General features: G+C 43.0%; 1 protein-coding gene across 1 annotated transcript in view; it reads right to left on the reverse strand.

Annotated features, from left to right (window-relative positions):
* Positions 1-21,787, reverse strand: part of RhoGAP93B (MyTH4 and RhoGAP_KIAA1688 domain-containing protein RhoGAP93B) — a 435,660-nt gene extending 413,873 nt beyond the window's left edge. The window contains exon 1 of the mRNA XM_067151129.2: positions 21,713-21,787. Within this exon, the coding sequence (XP_067007230.2) occupies positions 21,713-21,726 (14 nt within the window). The 5' untranslated portion in view covers positions 21,727-21,787. The remainder of the gene's footprint in view (positions 1-21,712) is intronic.
* Positions 21,788-22,541: the final 754 nt, after the last annotated feature.

Consider the following 22,541-nt stretch of genomic DNA (forward strand, 5'->3'; position numbering starts at 1 on the left):
CATTGTTTTTCATGACTCTGTAAACGGAAAGATGGCCTGAAATTGCTTTACGCGAAGAATGGGAGAAAATAAAAGTCCATCATACTGCAAAAAATTGGTACGATCCATGCCTGCCCGTTAGATGAGCCAAGGGATATCCATCGCAATACAGAGTTTGTAGGTAATGTAGCTTCAAGGACCTATATACAGCAGGGTGAGTTAAAACCAGCTTGAAATGAAAATTGTATATTTGTTGGTAAATGCTCAAAGCTCTGTGGTGTAGTGGTTAGTGTGATTAGCTGCCAACCCCGGAGGCCCTGGTTCGATTCCCGGCTCTGCCACGAAATTTGAAAAGTGGTACGAGGGCTGGAACGGAGTTCACTCAGCCTCGGGAGGTCAACTAAATAGCGGTGGGTTCGCTTCCCACCTCAGCCATCCTGGAAGTGGTTTTCCGTGGTTTCCCACTTCTCCAGGCAAATGCCGGGATGGTACCTAACTTAAGGCCACAGCCGCTTCCTTCCCTCTTCCTTGTCTATTTCTTCGAACCTTCACATTCTCCCGCAAGGCCCCTGTTCAGCATAGCAGGTGAGGCCGCCTGGGCGAGGTACTGGTCATCCTCCCCAGTTGTATCCCCCGACCCAGAGTCTGAAGCTCCAGGACACTGCACTTGAGGCGGTAGAGGTGAGATCCCTCGCTGAATCCGAGGGATGAACGGACCCTGGGGGGTAAACAGATAAAGAAGAAGAAATACTCAAAGAAATATTATGCTGATGTATGAGTTTCATTGTGACTCACTGTAATTAACACTCGATGTGGTGTACAGCCATATGTCCAGAATGTAACCTTTTGTTACCAAAGTCTTGAACACGGATAAGTAAACGAACAATGTCGTAGCAAACCACGCTGTGTATGCTGTGGCGAAAGTCACGTAACTAAAGAGTGCCTTACTCCAGATCTGCTTAACTATATTTACTGCTCTGGCCCTCATCGTACAGATGACCGCAGTTGTCCAGAATACGAACGACAGCGTAAGATTATAATATAATATGGCATACTTAAATAACACTACTGAGCAGGCACTAGAAATGGAATCCACAAGCACGCATGCTAATAATGATCAGAATAACACTCCTCCAGCAATTACATTACACAAGGAATTCCCATCTCTTCCTTCCCATGTACTTGCACCAATTCCCACCAAATACCTATCCAACTCTACTTTTACTACTACCTCTCAGATGTCCTCTCTTTTTACATTTAAACGTCCTTCCACCTCAAAGACTAGAGTTCCAGTTCACAACCAGTGGAAAACACGCTACAACGGGCAGCGTTCTCCTGTCAACTCCTTCAGCAGTAGACGTTACTTTCGCATCCAACCGGACGAGTTAGCCGTGCGGTTAGGGGCACGCAGCTGTGAGCTCGCATCCGGGAGATAGTGGGTTCGAATCCCACTGTCGGCAGCCCTGAAAATGGTTTTCCGTGGTTTTTTCACACCAGGCAAAATGCTGGGGCTGTACCTTAATTAAGGCCACTTCCTTCCCATTCCTAGGTCTTTCCTGTCCCATCGTCGCCATAAGACCTATATGTGTCGGTGCGACGTAAAGCAAAATAGCAACAAAGAAAACCTTTCATATCTCCTTCAATAGCACTCGACTTCTCCTGGAAGGTTTTACAGGATATGACCACTTTCCGATATTATTAACGTCGAACAATCCATCAACCACTCTTCATACCATCTACCCAACATATCGTCGGAAAACTCGACAAGCTGGCTGGGCAAGTTACAAGGAGATAATAGATCTAATCCTGGAGGAATACCACGAAACGAATGACACGGTCAAAGACTACTAAACATTCTGTGACTCTATTAATCGAGCAGCCTGCCTTACAATTCCACAGAACAGACCATATGTATACAGCAAACGATCACCAACTCCCTGGTGGGGATAAATAACGTCAAGCTGCGTTGGATGACAGGCGTGAAGCACTCCATCAGTATAAACAGACGTTTCATAGGTTAACTTTCTCATCGTACATCAAACTCAAGCGAAAGCAAAACGTGTACTTAAACTTAAAATGCTATATCTAATTACAGACATCCAACTTGGTCTGAGCAATAACAATTGCGTTATAACATTGTACACTGATCTCTGTTTTGCACATGGCAGCGTACCTATCCCGGTCTTAGAAGACAAATTACGCTTCCTACATTTCTCAGAAGTATTTATTCGAAGCCTCAGTTGCTGAGGTATAATCCGATGCTGGAACATGGGCTTTTATCCACTCAAATCTGGCTCCATGGCAAAATGGTTAGCATGCTGGTCTTTGGTCCAAGGAGTCGCCTATCAGGCGTCAACTCGAAAGACCTGCACCAGGCCTCTCCGGAGGGAGGTCATGCGCCTTTAGTATTAGTAGTAGTAGTAGTAGTAGTAGTAGTAGTAGTAGTAGTAGTAGTAGTAGATGTACAAGTGTATCTATTATACCTTTGCCACGTCGAAAACCCATCTGTTGAGGTGATAGCAACTTGTGATGTTCCATCCACCATTCTCATCGATGCCTAACCATCCTTTCCATAGTCTTGAACAAGCAGGATATCAAGGATAGTAAGCGATATGATGAAGGTAGTTGTGGATCCTTCCCATTCCGTAATAATGCTATCAAACTAATAAAGTTGAATATCGGAGGTTGCACTCTATGGAAGGAGGCCTACTGCATGATAGATAACTAATCATGTTTCACACTGTCATGACAATTGGTCCTCAAATGACATCACAAGACCTTGCAAAAGGCTCAATTCTAGCACCGTTGCTTTTTAACATTTACACAGCCGATCTCACATCTATCTTTTCTCCTGAAATAAAAGTTTTTCAGTATGCCGATAATATTTGCATTTATACAGAAGCTAAATCCTTGGACAAGAGTCAAGAAGAGATGACGGCTGCCAAGCAGACAGTCACTCCTTGGCTTCATAACCACGGTTTAACGATATCAGCAGTCTCTATCAACACTCGACATTTGAGAACACCAAACGCTTCACTTGGTTACCTACATATTTCCCTACAAGGTGGTGGTGCCATATTTGACTTCTCACCGACCATAAACTGACAAAGTTTCCGCACATTCATCACATCACGAGTCATTAGCGGTTCATGGTGGGACTGACCCGAAAATTGCGCTGCTTTTGTATAGATCCTTGATTCGACCTCTACTAGATTTTGGAAGTGGATACAGCCTCCAAAACATTGTTAGCCAAACTAGACAAACGTCAATATAAGGAAGGCCCTTAGACTGTGCATCGAAGTAATGCAGTCAACACCTACGAATGCTCTGCTAGTTGAAACATTTGAACCTTCTCTCCATCTACGAAGGCAGTATCTAGCGGGAAAATATAATCTCAAGCTGTTTCGATACAGACACTCTTCAATACTCCACAAGATATCAAAGCTGGCTATCGTAGTACTGACTACGCGCTACTGACGAAAGAAACGTCTACTGATGGATCAAAGGATTGTAATACAATGGTTAGTGCTTCTATCGGCGTAAATTCTGGCGGCTGTGGTAAATTCAAGCTACCTCCGACAAAATCCATATTTACGGCCGAGCTACACAGCCATTTTGGGGGCCCTGCAATATGCTACCTGAGCGGATGATGGCCGTGTTGTCCGATTCCAGGTCAGCACTGCAGAGTCAACAAACCATTAACTCAGGAAAAACATCATTGATTATCGTGCACAAGATTACTGAAGTGGTACATCGAATTGAGACACGGAAAAGAAAAAGATCCATTTGTGTGAATAATAATAATAATAATAATAATAATAATAATAATAATAATAATAATAATAATAAAGGCGTGTAGCCTCCGGAGAGGCCTAATACAGGTTTTTCGAGTTGGCGCCTGGCAGGCGAGCATTGGACCAAAGACCAGCATGCTGACCATTTTGCCATGGAGCCGGATTTGTATGGGTAAAAGCCCATGTCCCACCATCGGATTACACCTCCTTGCTTTGCCAACGGTCATTGATCAGGTGGAACGAGTGGCATAATACCTTCCAACAACGTGGATGCCCTTATTCATTCAGATATTCCGAAAGTACTTCCGCACCATATGCGTACCTATTCGCACCAATTCATCAGAGCAATTGCAAGAAAGAAATTTAATCATGGCTATTTCCCTCACCACTTCCACAAAATCCAAGTACTACGATCTCCGTTCTGTTCATGTTCAGCTGATACAGTTGCAAATCTTAATCACATATTCCTTGGATATCCACACCACGCTACCTAGACAAAAACGTCACTGTGATACCAATTACCCCCTATTCTTACGTCAATTCTCCACAAAGGTGACTAGTCCGCCTACCTTAAGTTATATGCATTTCTTTCTGATTGCGGATTTAAAACCTTCACCTAGCATCGATATTAACCTACTAAAACCTATTCCATTCCCACCTCCTGTTCCATGGCCTGCTCGTGTGTATCACTGAAAGTCATAAACAACCTTATGACGAAAAGATGAACACTTTTTTCCCGTATCCCAACAAAAACTAAAATAAATCACGTACTTAGGCCTACATAATTCACTGGCTGAGTGGGCTTTGTTCCGGAGGTCCCCAAAAAATAAAATAAACCTCTTCATTTTGCAAATTCAAATACCAAAAATGTAATAGGCTATTTTTACGCTCTCTTTTACTGTTGTATTGGTTTATGTTAAGGGATTACGCACTTATGAATATAGACTGTCTGATTATCCGTGCTAATTTGAATCTATGGCAGTGGCGGCTGTTCACCATTTGACAGGGAGGATTGCAAATGTGAACTGCCCTAAAGCTAAATCTTGCACACCGAAGTCCTCAGTGTGTAACATTGTTATTATCTGTGTGCAACCCTCCCTGTCCCAATCAGACCGGTCGCGCTATTCGATGTCAGTAATATTATTTCCATTAAGGACAAAATGTTATACGCCAGAGTTTGACAAGGAGGGAGTGAAGTCAAGAGAAATCTAGGCCTAATAGCTGCTATCGGCACCGGAATCGAACAATGTTCCTAATACCCGTGGCTACGAAGGTAGGTCGGAGGATAAGGACTACGAGACTTGAAAATAAAAATACGTATAGTAAACAGAGACGGACATGAGCACAGGGGGAAAAGTAAAGACGGGCCCGAGCTGGATATCCCACAAGATCGATCACCAGGTTTTTACCTCTGAATGTTCAGTGCAATAAGCGGGGTACATCGTTTTAAAGTAGTCGTCTCTTAGACTACGGAAGGCATAGCTACTAATCCTCATGTAGGTACTATATTTACCCGAACGGTGGAAAACGCAAGAGAATACCAAGATGGTAATTCAAAGTCATAGTTTAAATTTCTGTATTATCAGGCTGTGCATATACAATGGTGTCCATAACGTAAGGGATTTTCGAGGTCCGCGGAATAAAGTGGGACACGGCGATAATGTGTGCACTAAAAGATGACCTTACAACGACGTGTCTCTTGACACAATAATACTGATACAAGGTATAAGCCTACATGAATACCGGATATTGACAGTGGGTGGCACTGGTGGTGGCGGTGTTAGGGCTGCAATCCTTAGACTTAGTGTCCCATGCATGTTCAGTCAGATTTAAGTCCAGGGAGCGAGCTGACAACCCTAGACGCGTGGTGTTCTCGTGTTGCAGGTACTCACTCGTCCACCACGCTAGTCCTGTTTGGGCGGGGATCATCATCCATATACAACACGAAAAAGTCGCAGGATGTCATCCCCATAGACCGCATTTATCACAGTAACCCTAAGAAATGCTTGCAATGGCGTATGTGCACCTAACATAATGCCGTCCCGGACGAAAACACTGGCGCCAACAAATCGGTCCCTTTCCACAAAATTGGCAGGGTTGTAATGTGTCCCAGGGGTACGCCAGATGAACAGACTGAGAGAGTCACTCTCCAGGTTAAACAGCGACTCATTCGAAAACAGGACACTACCCCACTGTTCCTGGGTCTAATCACAGTGGCAAGAAACATCTGATGAACCACGCAGTGCTTTTGTGTCACGGGAATGAATCTGGCGAATCGCCAACCATACTGAACCTCTCCAAGCCGACGGTTCACAATCTGACGGAAGATGTGTTGTAGCATATGGTCGACCTTGCCCATACTGCCATTGAATGTTTCCTCTCTCCTAGAATCTTCTCCACGGCCGTGAAACGACGCTACGGGCAACATTCAACTTTCGGCCCAACACGCGCTAACTGGGGCTGGCCTGTAATCTGCCGATGATCCAGCTACACATATCATCCAAATGTGTTTTTTGTGCCCGGTTGAGTGGCTCAGACGGTGAAGGCGCCGGCCTTCTGACCCCCCAACTTGGCAGGTTCAATCCTGGCTCAGCCCGGTGGTATCTGAAGGTCAACCTCGTGACTGTAATTTACTGGCACGTAAAAGAACTCTTGTCGGACTAAATTCCGGCACCTTGGCGTCTCCAAAAATCGTAAAAGTAGTGATTATTATTATTATTATTATTATTATTATTATTCTGTTTCCCTACAGCTCGAATACAGTGTGCCAAATGCACACAACACGCCCTTAGAACTGCTGTACCCAAGACCTCTGCCCACACGAACTGTTTCAGGCAAAGTAATCATAATCAGTCTTGTACTGAGCATGCCATGCATGTCATGTGTTTCCGTGTTGTCCAGCCACAGTATAGTTTGCACATTATCGCTATGATGCAGTATTTTGTCGTAGACTCGAAGATTCCGTAATCTATGGACATGAATGTTTACATATGCCTCGCGCTTACAACTACTTCCCCACCGTTTTTCCCTCCCCCACAGTGATATCTCGCACCCTGCGCAAATATGCCTCGCGGTCTCATCATCACCATCATCATCATCAACAACAACAACAACAACAACAACAACAACTTCCCACACCGTTGTCCCCTCCCCTATTATGATAGCTCTGGGGCTATTTTCCGTGTGCGTGCGCAGCACTGATTGTACGTATGTCTGCACCTAAGGCCCGTTTCTTGATACGGGGTTGGGATGACGTGAGATGAATTTGTATGGCATGTTTTACGGTCGGATGGCCTTCCTGACGCCAACTTCAGTTGAGGAGCTAATGATGAAATGAATGATGGTGAATGAAATTGGGTAAGGAGGCGGAAGGAATCGGTTGTGACCTATCGATAGGAACTCTTCCGGCATTTGCCTGGAAGTGAAAACATGAAACCACAGAAACCTACTCTTAGGACAGCGGACGATGGGGTTCGAATCCTACCATCTCCCGAAAGCAGAACTTGGCTCAATAGCCGTAGCGCATTCATAGGAGAAATTCCGCGCGAAGCTATGGCTCGCTCACTCACTTCCCCACAACTGGTGCACAGTTCATTTTGTTCGTATCTCAGTCTGCAGCAACGCCCATAACCAGCATGATTAAATATACAGTCAAAGAAGGAAAGAACTTTCGTTGATGGATATAAATACAGAAATGATTACAAAAACAAAGAACAGAAATGGAGGTGCATAGTGAAAATGTGCAACGCTAAAATAGCGACAACTGTTGAATATGACATTCTTTTAAATACAGAAGGAAATCACAACCATTTAACTGTACACCACCAGGCGATTACAAATGCCGCGAAACGCAAAGCCAGTAAAGAAAACTTGATAGACCTTCAAAATTAAATTAGGAGAGAAATCTGCTCAGCCCCACAAGAAATGCAGGAAAAATTGACCAGGGATATAAACCTGACAATACGGAACTTACACACGAAAATAAATGTCATCCAACACTATCTAAAACTTCGCAAGAGGTGCATGAAGCTGTACACAGAAACCTATAACGACGAAGAACGATTGGTCAAAGATTCACTAACATACTTATATTTTCGATAATAACTAATCTCAAGTATTTGGTGCAAAAATCAACAATTTTAGTGGACGGCACATTTACTTACAGCGCAAAACATTTCCTGCAATTATGTACGAACCATTGGTTCTATGGTGTGGGTTACTGTAGTCACGTCCTAGTTCGTGAACCATGGGCAACGGCTGAGTGGCCTAGTAAGTTGTCCTGAGAGTAGGGATACCAGTTGCTATGGAATGGGAATGGGCATCCCGGACATATTCTGAGTCATGGCCTTCCTTGTGCTCAGGGGGCTAGGGCTATACAATCCACCAGGGTCCCTAACCCGTTCGAAGAGAGACTTTTCCCTATAGCCACAGTCTCTCTTCGCTTCGCCATCTCACACATATCTTCACTTTCACTATACTTTGTGACACCTGCCAATTTCTCATATCCTTTAATGTCTCATCGAATTTTTCCATTAACACACAGCCTCCTATTGACCTTTCTTTAGCACCAAGACCTACTACTCCGGGACTGTTTTCTGAAACCTACCTTTCTTCCACTCTCAATCCCATACCCTCTTCCATTGCCTTGAGTTTGTACACCGACCACCTCCGCGTCCATTTCCCATTGGTCACTGCCATATCTGGCCCTTAATATGCGCCCTCAACCCTTGCAGTCTTGCCCTCGCTAGATGTTTATTTAGAGTCTTGTAATTCTCATTCCCGTCTCTTCCTATGTCCCTTTTAATCCACATTTTATCACCTTACAGATTTCCAGCGTTCCTTACCACTATGCCCGGCATCAATGTGGATAGCAGCGTCTCACCTTTATTGGTCTACTGTCCCTCACCTTTCCTACTCTCACAATATTGTCTACAGGGTGAACAAAAATGCTGCCTTAGAGGTCGGCATGTGATTCCTCATCCCATTGCAAGACAAAAGTTTATATAGCCAAATCGGATCTGGTGCTGTTGGAAAACAAGTCGAAAACAAGAAGCTGGCAACACTGTCACATCCTGCAGCGCATCGGAATGTAATAGAGAAACGTGCATCAACCCGCTCTACTGTAGCCGCCATCGCAGCTCACTGAGTAGACTGCTGGGTTATCAAACCCACATGCACCATGGAGCTACGGCTCGAATCTACGTCAGGTGTTTTTTTTTATTTTGTGTGTGTGATGTCAGGTCCCTAGTTCCCGTCGTGTAACTGCGTTTGTAAGCATGACATCCTGTTGTCACATGACAATAGTCGAACACATGACAGTGTGATCCATTCAACTGAATGCATGAGTCGACTAACCACGCAGTTCACAACCATAACTGGTCCTGTCAAGTGCATGTAGGGCGGCTTCCTGATAGAGTACACAAACGGCGAATACGTCGATATGCTTTTAGTGTTGGGTGCATCCAATAACCAAGATTCTGCTGCTGCTGCTCGTGAGTATGCAGCACGGTAACCTCAAAGGCACCATCCCAATCGGAATGTTTTTCGTCGCCTTGAGCAACGCCTGTGGGAAACCGGTACTCTTCGTCCACAAGTAGTGGACAGAGGTCGTCCAAGGACTAGACGTACTCCACAAACAGAGGACGACATTCTTGAAGCCGTTCACCAATCACCTCAGCGAAGTACCCGTGATATTGCAAGGCAGTTCAAGGTTGTTGACATGCTGCACGACGAAAAACTGCATCCATATCATTATACGTTAACTTAGCACCAGCGGCCAGAGGACCGCATTCAACGAGTACAGTTCTGTGAATGGCTTTTGCAACAAGTTGAAGATAACGAACATTTTATAAAGAATGTGATATGGAGTGACGAATGTAGCTTCACTCGGGAAGGTATTTTCAACCATCACAACAGCCATTATTGGTCTGACCACAACCCACATGTCACCCGTGAACGTGGCTTTCAGGCACGCTTTGACATAAACCTGCGGGCTGGAATCGTGGGAGGAGTGCTTTTAGGCCCTTACTTATTGCCCGACAAGTTGAATGCGCCCCGCTATCGTACGTTTCTGGGCAATACTTTGCCTGACGCTTTAGAAAACTTCCCACTTGATGTTCGGCGACAGCTATGGTTTCAGCATGATGGTGCACCGCCACACTTTAGAATGACTGTGCGTAACTGGTTAAATAAAGCATTTCCAGGGAAATGGATTGGTCGTGGATGTCCAAAGTTCTGGCCTCCACGTTCTTTACCACCAAGACCTTCTTCTCCGAGACTGTTTTCTGAATCCTGCCTTTCTTCCACTCTCACTCCCATACCCTCTTCCATTGCCTTGAGTTTTTATTTGTGGGGACACTAAAAAGGAACATATTTATAGTACTCCACCCATGGATTTACAAGACCTAATAGCTCGCGTGCATGTTACATCGGCAATGGTGGATACAAGTGTGTTGCGTAGGGTCCGGCAAAGTATGCTCCAGCGAGTAGCGAAGTGTTTGCAAATGCAAGATGGTCGCTTTGAACATCTGCTGTGAAGTGAACGTTGCTCGTAAGTGTACGTACCGGCTCTGTGAAGATAAGACTGGACGTCACACGTAATACACTATGGAATAATTGCGCGTAGCATAATGGGCAATCCAGTGTAGCCTACCTATTGTACTGTATGTGTTTCCTTGTACCACATTAAATAGAGACGATGTTACTGCATCCACTATTATGTTCTACGTATTGGCTTTATTTGTGCCATGGACGAAACAAAGTGGTCGTTTACGTCTGTAAGAGCTTCATGTTTGAATGTTTAAAGAAAGGTAACTGTAACGGTAAGACAGAACACAGTGTATTGCATAGTGGAGGTGTACATTGGATACAATTTGATACATTAACTGAAAAAAGTCGGCGCGAACGTGACTCGAACACTGGCGCGTCCGCACAACCGGCATTTATGGTATTACCTCGTCTCACTGAGCTAATGAGACAGCTCCGGCAAAGCGCCGAGTTCATCCGACCTGTGCTTGGCCACGCTGCACGCCTTTACAGCGTTGCCAGAGTTTCGTTTCTTAACTCGCATTTCTATTAAACCTATTGATGGGACTAGGTTTTGCAAGATAAACTTTTGTCGTGAATTTCGACGAGGAACCGCAAGCCGACCTCCACGTGCGGCATTTTTTGTTCACCCTATATATCAACCTCGCGTAAGTTGATTTTCATTTTATGTTGAACAATATCTACCACTTTATAAATAGTGTCCACCTTAGCTTGTGTCTTCTGTTCCTTCACACCGTACATAAATATTGATTTTTTTTCTACGTTCTTGACTGTCGTCTGCTATTTCTTGCTTCAAGTTCTTCACCTCTCTTCCAAAGTTTTTATTTTCTCCCTTAGTGATGCAACTCCCCCTTCAGACCTATCTCCACTTCACCTTCTTTTCTTCTGATTGTTCCCATCTTTATTCTTCCTTGCCATCTTCCTACGGCGACTCTAAACTGCTCTACACCGATCATCTTCCTTGTCACACTTCGGTTGACCCGTCCACTCCCCCTTCTACCCCACTCTTCTCAACCGACACACTCGCCACGGCACGACGGTTCCCGTTGCTTGCCTCGGCTAGACTGTGCTTAAGGCTATTCACGAAGTCTGTTTGGAATGTACGGGTTTTTCGGGGATTTTCCGATGATCTGATCTGTAGTGAACTAAATATCTCTAGGCCTATGATAAAGTGAAATTTGTCTGCAAACGAATAAGGGTATAAAATCTCCAGGACGAGGAAATTCGATAGAAGTACATGGATATGATTAGTGAGAAGTTTCGAACAGTGGACAGTAAGTAAGCTCAAGATATAAAAAGAGAATGGGTGGCATACAGGGATGCTGTAATAGAAACAGCATGGGAATGCCTAGGAACGACTGTGTGTAATGATGGGAAAAAGCGAACATCCTGGTGGAATGATGATGTGAGAGCAGCTTGTAAACGTAAAAAGAAGGCTTATATGAAATGGCTCCAAACAAGGGCCGATGCAGACAGGGAATTGTACGTAGATGAAAGAAACAGAGCGAAACAAATACAGTCCAGCTGTTGGCTGTCCGGCCCTGACAGATTGTGATGAAAAGAAAAAATTAGAGTAGAGAAAAGTATTGCCAACCTGCGGCGATTTGAAACTATACATATAACCTTGAAAACACTGTTATGAATTGACAATGTGCCGTATGATTTTAATATTTAATCATTGAAACCTACACCCCTCGTCGATTTTATATTATTGTTTTAATTAAAGGTATTTTACAAGAAAGAATACTAAGAGTTCTGCTAGTGGTAGAATAATCGTCACGGTTTGCAATGCCTGACGTCACTGGCGCGCCAGATTTAAGATTTTACAGCAAGCACCAATCACCGTTCATGTCGCCATGACTATCTTGTACTGCTAGTGCGGTGATGCCACTTCTTTGAAGAGAAACACGTGGCCTCAGTTCCTCGCTAGCCTGCATGAAGTGCATGCATTCACTGTGTGTGTAAGCCGTTTGTTTTCGTTATTGTGACATGGCCAGTGGATCAACGAAAACGAGTAAGAAAAAATCAGTTGTTATAAGAGCCAAAGCCGTGAATTTATATACCGACTACGTGAATATTTTGAGAAAGAGCGTGATAACAGTGGGCCTCTTCTTCCTGTTACAAAAGTGGTGGATCGGGTTTGTGACGCTTTAAAAGTAGGTAGGACAACCGTGAAAAGCGTCGTTTTTATTGCCACGTTGATACTATTTTAGGGTTTTTTATTCTGACTTATTAAATTTACGGTGATACTATTCACACAGTTCCGTTTTAATGTTACTTTATATTACGTCTATAGCCTACTGTTTTTGAGTTACGGTTATTCTATTCTCTGACCGTGCTTAACTTTGACTGCAGTGTTTTGTTATCTTTACGCTGTTCTTGGAATGTGCATAACTTCGACTGGAATCTTTTGTTATATTTACGCTGTTATTGAGTGCACATAATTTTAATTGGAACGTTTTATTATTATGATTACACTAGTGTTGGTTTTCAATATATTAGAGGTAATTTTCGCACCTTTCCGTACGCATTTCCGTCGCATTAACACACAATCTGATTTACATATACGTGAAATATTTCAGGTGTGTGTGTTTGTTTATATCGTATGGTTCAAAATCGGCAACACTGTCTGAGAAACGTCAGGGCCGGACAGCCAGCGGCTCGACTGTAGTTGTTGAACCCAAACAGAAGTCGTGGGAAGATTCTGGTAATAACCTGGAAAGGCTAGGTCAAGCAGCAGGGAAACCTTCCTGGACAATAATAAAGAATCTTAGGAAGGGAGGGGAAAAAGGAAATGAACCATGTTTTGGGTAATTCAGGTGAACTCACAACAGATTCCAGAGAATCACTGGACAGGTGGAGGGAATATTTTGAAAATCTTCTCAACGTAAAAGGAAATCTTCCTGGTGGTGTCGCGAACAACCAAGCTCATGGAGAGGGGGAAAATGATGTTGGTGAAATTATGCTTGAGGAAGTGGGAAAGGTGGTAAATAAACTTGCTTGTCACAAAGCAGCAGGAATAGAGAAATCAGAGCTGAAATGGTGAAGTATAGTGGGAAGGCTTCATAGAGTAATAAGATTAGCACAGAGTGTTCGTAAGGTACCTTCAGATTGGACAAAAGCAGTAATTGCACCTATCTATAAGCAAGGGAACAGGAAGGATTGCAACAATTATTGAGGTATCTCACTGAATAGTATACCAGGCAAAGTATTCACTGACATCTTGGAAGGGAGGGTGCGATCAGTGGTTGAGAGGAAGTTGGATGAAAACCAGTGTGTTTACAGACCATAGAGGGGCTGTCAGGATCGGATTTTCAGTATGCACCATGTAATTGAAAACTGTTACGAGAGGAATAGACAGTTGTGTTTATGTTTTGTAGATCTAGAGAAAGCATATGACAGGGTAGTGAGGGAAAATATGCTCGCCATACTGCGGGACTATGGAATTAAGGGAAGATTATTAAAATCAATCAAAGGCATCTATGTTGACAATTGGGCTACAGTGAGAATTGATAGTGGAATGAGTTCTTGTTTCAAGGTACTTACAGGGGTTAGACAAGGCTATGATCTTTCACCTTTGTTCCTTGTTTATATGGATCATCTGCTGAAACGTATTAAGTGGCTGGGAGGGATTGAGGTGAAAACCATTATAGCAATCTGGCCTATGCTCACGACGTGGTCTTAATTACAGATTGTGCCGAAAGCCTGCAGTCTAATATCTTGGAAGTTGAAAATAGGTGCAATAGTATGAAAATTTGCCTTTCTACGAAACTATCCTTACATCGGTCTGTTTCCCACCAACTGTGCTTTACGGGAGTGAAAGCTGGGTGGACTCAGAATATCTTATTCATAAGCTAACAGATATGAAAGAAGCGAGAATGATTGCTGGTACAAGCAGGTGGGAACAATGGCAGAATGGTACTCGGAATGAGGAAATGAAGGCTAAATTACAAATGAACTCGATGGATGAAGCTGTACGCAAAAACCGGCTTTGATGGTGGGGTCATATGAGGCGAATGGAGGAGGATAGGTTACCTAGGAGAATAATGGGTAAGAGAAGTAGAGGGAAACTAAGACGACGATGGTTAGTCAGTTTCTAACGATCTAACGATGAAATATAGAACTAAACGAGGCCACAGATCTAGTTACAAATAGAGGATTGTGGCAGCAGTAAGTAAATTCACAGAGGCTTGCAGACTGAGCGCTACAATGAATATATATTTATGTATAATAAATAATAAATAATAATAATAATAATAATAATAATAATAATAATAAAATAAATACATACATAATGTGTGGTAAATAGTTGACGTTGGTATTCGGGTTAGCATTATGAGACTCTTCAGAAGTGCGAGATGCATTTCTTGATGATCTTATGTCCGTACAACCCTGTGAATTTTTCTCCAGTTAATTAGTTGATAATTACATTGACACAAATCCCGCATTTCCTCCCTTATTCTGGTCATAAGAATCTTTAGATAGCGCCAGCACCATAAATGCGTATGAATCCACGCACATTTTTAGAGACATTTTGTAAGTTCACATCGCAATATAAAAATACTTACAGCGTGTTTCATACCATTAAGTCCGGTTCCATGGCTAAATGGTTAGAATGCTGGCGTTTAGTAACAGGGGCCCCGGGTTCGATTCCCGGTAGGGTCGGGAATTTTAACCTTAATTGGTTAATTTCGCTGGCATGGGGGCTGGGTGTATGTGTCGTCTTCATCATCATTTCATCCTCATCGCGACGCGCAAGTCGCCTACGAGCGTCAAATTAAAATCCTGCATCTGACGAGCCGAACTTGTCCTCGGACACTCCCGGCACTAAAAGCCATATGCCATTTCATTACCATTACAAAAAGCACGTTCTTACGTTAGGAAGGAAATTTGCATACGCTTACGATGGGTTTTGTCTTGGTTATTTTTAACAAGTAAGCAATTTTAAACCACCAGCATTGATCAACATAAAGACATATGCTGTTAAGCCTAGAACAGAATAAACAATATAACTAATTTGTTTATTTTAAAGTATTAAAGGAATTTGCTTAGTATTGATGTAGCAGCTGGGTGCGACTCATATGCTGAATGGTCAGAGTTGAGGCCTTCGGTTCAGAGGGTCCCGGGTTCGATTCCCTCTCGAGTCGGGGATTTTAATCGCCTCCGATTAATTCTTCTGGCCCGGGACTGGGTGTTTGTGTTTGTCCCAACACTTTTCTCTTCATATTCATACAACACACTACACTATCAACCACCACAGAAACACGCAATAGTGATTACATCCCTCCATATCGTGTGGGCGTCAGGAAGGGCATCCGGCCGTAAAACAGGACAAAATCCACATGTGCTACACAGTTCGCACCCGCGACCCCACAGGTGTGGGAAAAGCTGTAGAAAAAGAAGATTGATGTAGCAGCAGGGGGTAACTGATGAGGAGGGAGAGTAACGAATTTTGAATCAAGGTTCACGGTGACTGAAATTTTTGTTGCGCAGATTGATATTGCCCTTAAATTTATTTTCAATTCCTGGAATGATGCAGATTGATTGATGAATTGGAATGACACCTACGTTATCAGCCGCATAAAGAAGGACGAATAGGAAGTACTAAGGCAGGGCCTCTCAAAAGCCCAAAATCTCACGCGTGCAACCAGCGGCGCAGAGTTCCTGTGCACAGTGCATCGGCCCCGCTCGGCTCAACTCCGCTCGGACCAACGCTTCGTCCCTGTGCTACTCGGCTAGGCTCGGCTCAACTCAACTCGGATTTGGAGCGCTACAGAGCAAGTGAGGAAGAGGGAGACAAGGGGAGGGAGCGAGCGAGGTGCCGGAATTTAGTCCCGTGGGAGTTCTTTTACGTGCCTGTAAATCCATCGACAAGAGGTTGACGTATTTGAGCACCTTCAAATACCATGGACTGGGCCAGGATCGAACCTGCCAAGTTGGAGTCAGAAGGCCAACGCCTCAACCGTCTGAGCCACTCAGCCTGACTTTTATTATTTTGAAGGAAGGAGCTGCCACCTCTGTGGTGTAGTGGTTAGCGTGATTAGCTGCCACCCCCGGAGGCCCGGGTTCGATTCCCGGCTCTGCCACGAAATTTGAAAAGTGGTACGAGGGCTGGAACGGGGTCCACTCAGCCTCGGGAGGTCAACTGAGTAGAGGTGGGTTCGATTCCCATCTCAGCCATCCTCGAAGTGGTTTTCCGTGGTTTCCCACTTCTCCTCCAGGCGAATGCCGGGATGGTACCTAACTTAAGGCCACGGCCGCTTCCTTCCCTCTTCCTTGCCTATCCCTTCCAATCTTCCCATCCCTCCACAAGGCCCCTGTTCAGCATAGCAGGTGAGGCCGCCTGTGCGAGGTACTGGTCATACTCCCCAGTTGTATCCCCCGACCAAGAGTCTGAAGCTCCAGGACACTGCCCTTGAGGCGGCAGAGGTGGGATCCCTCGCGAAGTCCGAGGGAAAAACCGAACCTGGAGGGTAAACAGATGATGATGATGATGATGATGATGATGATGATGAAGGAAGGAGTGTGAAAGACGAAAAAATAAAATATTCTCCGGACTTCGCACACCTAATTACAATAGTAAAAAGAAACAAAAGGAGCATAAAAGAGCTTAATTTATTCCCCGAATAAAGAAAATGAGGGGCAGCAAAGATATGCATAACTCCTATAGCTTCGAAATGTCACATGTTGAGAGAACGCTATTCTTCAGTAAATTTTTCAGCGTGCACGTTCTCTTTAGATATTATACATTGTTTTGCGAGGTGCTATCAATCCTGACTGCTTAATTTTTTTGCAAACTGTTTAAAGTCGTATTAACTCAGATTGGTTTTCGATTACTAGATAGGAAAGAACTAGGACTGCGAAGTAAGCGGTCGTGGCCCGATGATACAACCCCAGAATTTTCCTGGTGTAAAAATGGGAACCCCGGAAAACTATCTTCAAAGCTGACGAGGGTGGAGTTTGAACCCCCTATCTTCCGAATACAAGCTTACAGCTACACGACCCATAGTATACCACCAACTCGCTCCGTGCTTTAAAAATTGACGTGGTTAGGTTACCTTCCAGTACCGTAGATATCTTTCCAAGTTCTTAAGAATGACAAGCCCTGTAGTGTAAGGCAGTCTGCCTGGCTCTTACCCAGAAACCCTGATTTACAGTTCGTCCAAAGATTTTTAATCCTGAACTGAAGGCTGGAACGGGATTCATTCGGCCATGTGAGACCAACTAAAGAGCTGTCTGATATTTGAGACAGCGGACATGGTCATGAAATGTAATGTTATTTGTTTTACGTCCCACTAACTATTACGGCTTTCAGAGATGCCGAAGTGCCGGAATTTTGTCCCACAGGAGTTATTTTAGTGCTGGTAAATCTACCGACACGAGAATGAGCCTGGATCAAACCCGTCAAGTTAAGCTCATGCCCGGCCCGATCATGAAAGTCAAGCAATACGGTTGAAGATTTCGCCATATTGACCATGTGACACTTCAATATCTGCAGGCTATCTGACTGTGCATCGGTCGCCTTGGCAGGCCAAGGTTTTTCATGGACTGTATAGGATTTATTTTTATTTTTAAGAATGACAGAAATACCACAAGAAAATTCACTATGTGGAATGACGCACAGCTGGACGATGTAGGCCTTTGTGTTGATGGACATAAACTGTGGTCGAACTCGAGTAGCATCCTCATGGCCCTGGGCTGCAGTGACATGAGAAAAACCAAGTGCAGGGTTTAACGTAATTAGATATTCTCCATCATGCAATGTTGTTAAAATTCCATCGAACAGAATTTTGTCACGAACATTTGCATCACTTTTTTCAGGTGCTGGTAATATGCACTGCATGCCCCTACCATTCATTCTGGAATTTAGTGTGCCACAAAACTAAGCAATGATGTCCGCTGAATTCTCAATTGCCGGGCTGAGTGGCTCAGACAGTTGAGGCGCTGGCCTTCTGACCCCAACATGCTAGGTTCGATCCTGGCTCAGTCCGGTGGTTTTTGAAGGTGCTCAAATACGTCAGCCTCGTGTCGGTAGATTTACTGGCACGTAAAAGAACTGCTGCGGGACTAAATTCCGGCACCTCGACGTCTCCGAAAACCGTAAGTAGTTAGCGGGACGTAAAGCAAATGACATTATTATTATTATCATTATTATTATTATTATTATTATTATTATTATTATTATTATTATTATTGAATTCTCAATTTTGGGACATTTAAACTACAATGCTTTACCTACGAGATAGTGGATAGATATCAAGTAATGGTATGAAAATTCCATTGTACCTGCACAATAATGAGCTAGAACAAAATTGTTACTTTCGTTGGCCTGTTTCAGTCTCAACCTTCGCTTTGACGAGATGAAGACTTCAGGTAGGCTGTAAGTAATGCCAGTAATGTCATTCCTCATTCAGCCAGTCCCTGGCGTGAATGGTGTGAAAGTGTCGCTGATAAGGTCGGTTAGTCCGTATACATTTCAGTGGCCTTGGCAACTTCTGGTTCGGTAAGGAAAGCAACGGAAAACCACTTCACTCCTATTTTTCCTCATATGTCTCTTCGGTGACGCCTAGACTATGACAACTGATGGGAGAGCTGTTGAGAAATCAACCAGCCTTCGGGCTGAATACTCAACATATAGTACTAAAGGTATGTCATTGATCAATATTTCATCATCATCATCATCATCTGTTTACCCTCCAGGTTCGGCTTTTCCCTCGGACTCAGCGAGGGATCCCACCTCTACCGCCTCAAGGGCAGTGTCCTGGAGCTTCAGACTCTTGGTCTGGGATACAACTGGGGAGTATGACCAGTACCTCGCCCAGGCGGCCTCACCTGCTATGGTGAACAGGGGCCTTGTGGGGGATGGGAGGATTGGAAGGGATAGGCAAGGATGAGGGAAGGAAGCGGCCGTGGCCTTAAGTTAGGTACCATCCCGGCATTCGCCTGGAGGTGAAGTGGGAAACCACGGAAAACCACTTCAAGGATGGCTGAGGTGGGAATCGAACCCACCTCTACTCAGTTGACCTCCCGAGGCTGAGTGGACCCCGTTCCAGCCCTCGTACCACTTTTCAAATTTCGTGGCAGAGCCGGGAATCGAACCCGGACCTCCGGGGGTGGCAGCTAATCATGCTAACCACTACACCACAGAGGCGACATTGATCAATATTTACGGTAGCAAAATTACTCATTTAACTTACAGAATAGGAGGCTAGTTAATTAATTTGTTGTTTTTACAGAATTTTCTTGACAAAAGTCAACAATATGCTAAATTTGCATTCGTGAATCAATAACAAAGGTAACAAGTACGGAGATCAAAACTTCTCCAATACAATAATAACAATAATAATAATAATAATAATAATCTCCAAGTCCCTGTAATTACTAATTGTTACAGATGTCGGAGAATAGAAAATGTTCCTTCTAAGTGTCTGAAAATCAGCCAACACAAGTTTCTAGCTTTTAAGCAGTATAAAATGTAACAATTTGACTCCATAACCTTACTCACGGAAGTCAAGGACCTAATTAACTGCTCTACACAGATGACGGAGCATTTAAGAAATTTTGTTGTGAACAGTAAGTAGTGCAACTTACATCAACAACACGGGAAAGACTAAAACACACTACTTCCGAAATTCTATTTAGTTGATTAATTTTGGGAATTAGGGATTTATTTATTCATAAATCCTGTGTGATATGCTTATGTATAATAACTTGTTTCATAAACTGTGGTAATTTGCTGCAAGTCGTAGTGTGTAAAATTCGAATTATTAGGATCACGGGAAGAAATGCTGTAGATGCAACTCAATTCAGGCTGCCAAGACTTGTTATACAGACGATAATTAAGACTAGTTATTTGGAGGCATGTCACCACCAACATCAAATCCCGGTGACTCCATGTGAGATTTGTGCTGGACAAAGCAGAGGCGGGGCAGGTTTTTCTCCGGGTACTCCGGTTTTCCCTGTCATATTTCATTCCAGCAACACTCTCCATTATCATTTCATAGCATTTATCACTCATTAATAAATCACCTTGGGAGTGGCGACCCCATTGTAATAACAGCCTATATATGTTTCATTCATTACATCCCTGAACGGTCAATGACTGGAAAACAGGTTGTAGGTTTTCCTTTCACCACCAACAATACTGTATGTTATATGAGGACACATGTCATTATTACTCTCATATCACCCAGTTTCTACAACAACAAGCAGGTGCTATATATACAATTAATTACAAATAGTGTATACTGGGGCTGCAAATTTTGGGACTAACAAATTGTACAACCAAGCGAACAATTCAAATGTAACGTTATCGGTTTACAATTCTAAAGATATCTTGGACAAACTAAGAATCTTAAAGGCAATGACGTTAAAAATGTTTGAGGCTAAGTTGAAATTATACCAACACAAATATTTACGACGTACCATCTCCCCTTTCTATAAATGAACATCAATATAATAAAAACATAATCTGTTAAAAATGGTATTCTGATTAAGTTAATGATTTCCCAAAAGAAGCGATGTTTAAAAAAACTCCGTAAGCCACATGATGAACAATCAAGAAAACTAAACCAGAAATAAAAAAGTGAAGCAAAACAGCTTGTCAACTAACTTAATATCACAGGATGACAGTGTACTCGTTTCTGAAGTGCATATGTAAGCCAGTTTCTCTCTTGAAGAGCGCATATTTTAAATCCCGCAAATAGTGAACAAATGATAAAGTTAAAATGATAAAATGACTAATGAAGTTTTCGAAATTATTTACATTTATGTACATTCTTCAAACGAAGGCAAACATCTTAATAAATTGTGTTAACTCAAAGTTTGTACAATTTTCTTTCATGTTTCATCCTCAATTACAGGATGAACCGTACCACCTTCAGTCATGTGTAGAGGGCAGAGAGCATAATAAACAGCATGTGCCCGTCAAATCCTACGGGACAGAACCATATAGGTTAAGAAGACAATAGGATCTCAATATCTGTAAACTATCACAGTTTAGACTCTTTGACTGATATCTATAGTACATACATTTTTAGAAATTAATATCTGTTAAAAATAAATACACTTTTAGTCACGACTAAGGAATGCTTTCATTTATAAAAACAAAGGACCATGCAAATCTAACGAGGTCCATCTAACGAGGTTTACGTGTAAACATGCGGTTGTCATACGGACGAAGTTCGTAAGAGTACAACCTGCAGTTCGAACATGATAATGACAGCTTTATGCAAATGAAACATAGATAAAGTACATCAATTCAAGATGAAATGTGCAATAAATGCAAGAATATTAGGGCCAGGCCCACTTAATTTTAAGTATTGATTTTGCTTCAGAGAGTTCGTGCAGCATGCAAGAAATAACTCTACTAAATGAAAATGAGCTGCATCTACCTTTCCGATGCCATGCTGGTATTCCAAAATATAAAGTCTCACCAAGTATCACGCATAATTACAATACGATTTCCTACCGACTACAACCGATATATTAAACATCTTTACGCAGCCATTTTTGAGAATCTCAACTACGAAATTCAAGCAAGGTATTACGTGCCAGAATAAATACCATAAGTCGTAATAATAATAATATGTGTAATAATAACATAATAATTTATGTGCTTCAAACATAAACTTATTAAATCTGAAAGAAATTTTATTTTGTAATTCATTCTTGCTTTGAATGCGAATTGATACTGCAATGCCATCTGTTGGATGCCTAGTGTTTCACTTCTATTTGTTAGTCTGTCTCACGTCGCGTACTGCGCGCCACTTACGATTTGTCTTCGACGACGCGGGGAACAGCTTTAGTTGTAATTTCCTCTTCCGTTTTGGTTTTATGTGTAATGTACGATATTGGTCTCATATGTTAATATAACAAAAAACTAATTTCAATCCCAGAGTTTATTTACAAAGGAAGATATATTACGACTGTAAAATAGTACAACGTAACAAACTAGGATAACCCTAAGGGCTTGTATTCTAAGTTAGGATTGGTATACGCCCCGGATTATCCCGGACAGTACTGAGTGTCCTTGTTTCTGGACATAACTAATGTCACGGATTTCATCAAAATTGAAAATATGTGCCGGATTTTGCTGTATGCAATAGTACCCCCTGTGGATGGAGGGGTGGGGGGTAGAATACATGCACGGTATCCCCTGCCTGTCGTAAGAGGCATCTAAGAAGGGGGCCCATGGGCTTTCATCTTGGTAGCGTGGATTGG

The sequence above is a fragment of the Anabrus simplex genome, chromosome 1, assembly GCF_040414725.1.
Source record: "Anabrus simplex isolate iqAnaSimp1 chromosome 1, ASM4041472v1, whole genome shotgun sequence".
Classification (NCBI taxonomy): domain Eukaryota; kingdom Metazoa; phylum Arthropoda; class Insecta; order Orthoptera; family Tettigoniidae; genus Anabrus; species Anabrus simplex.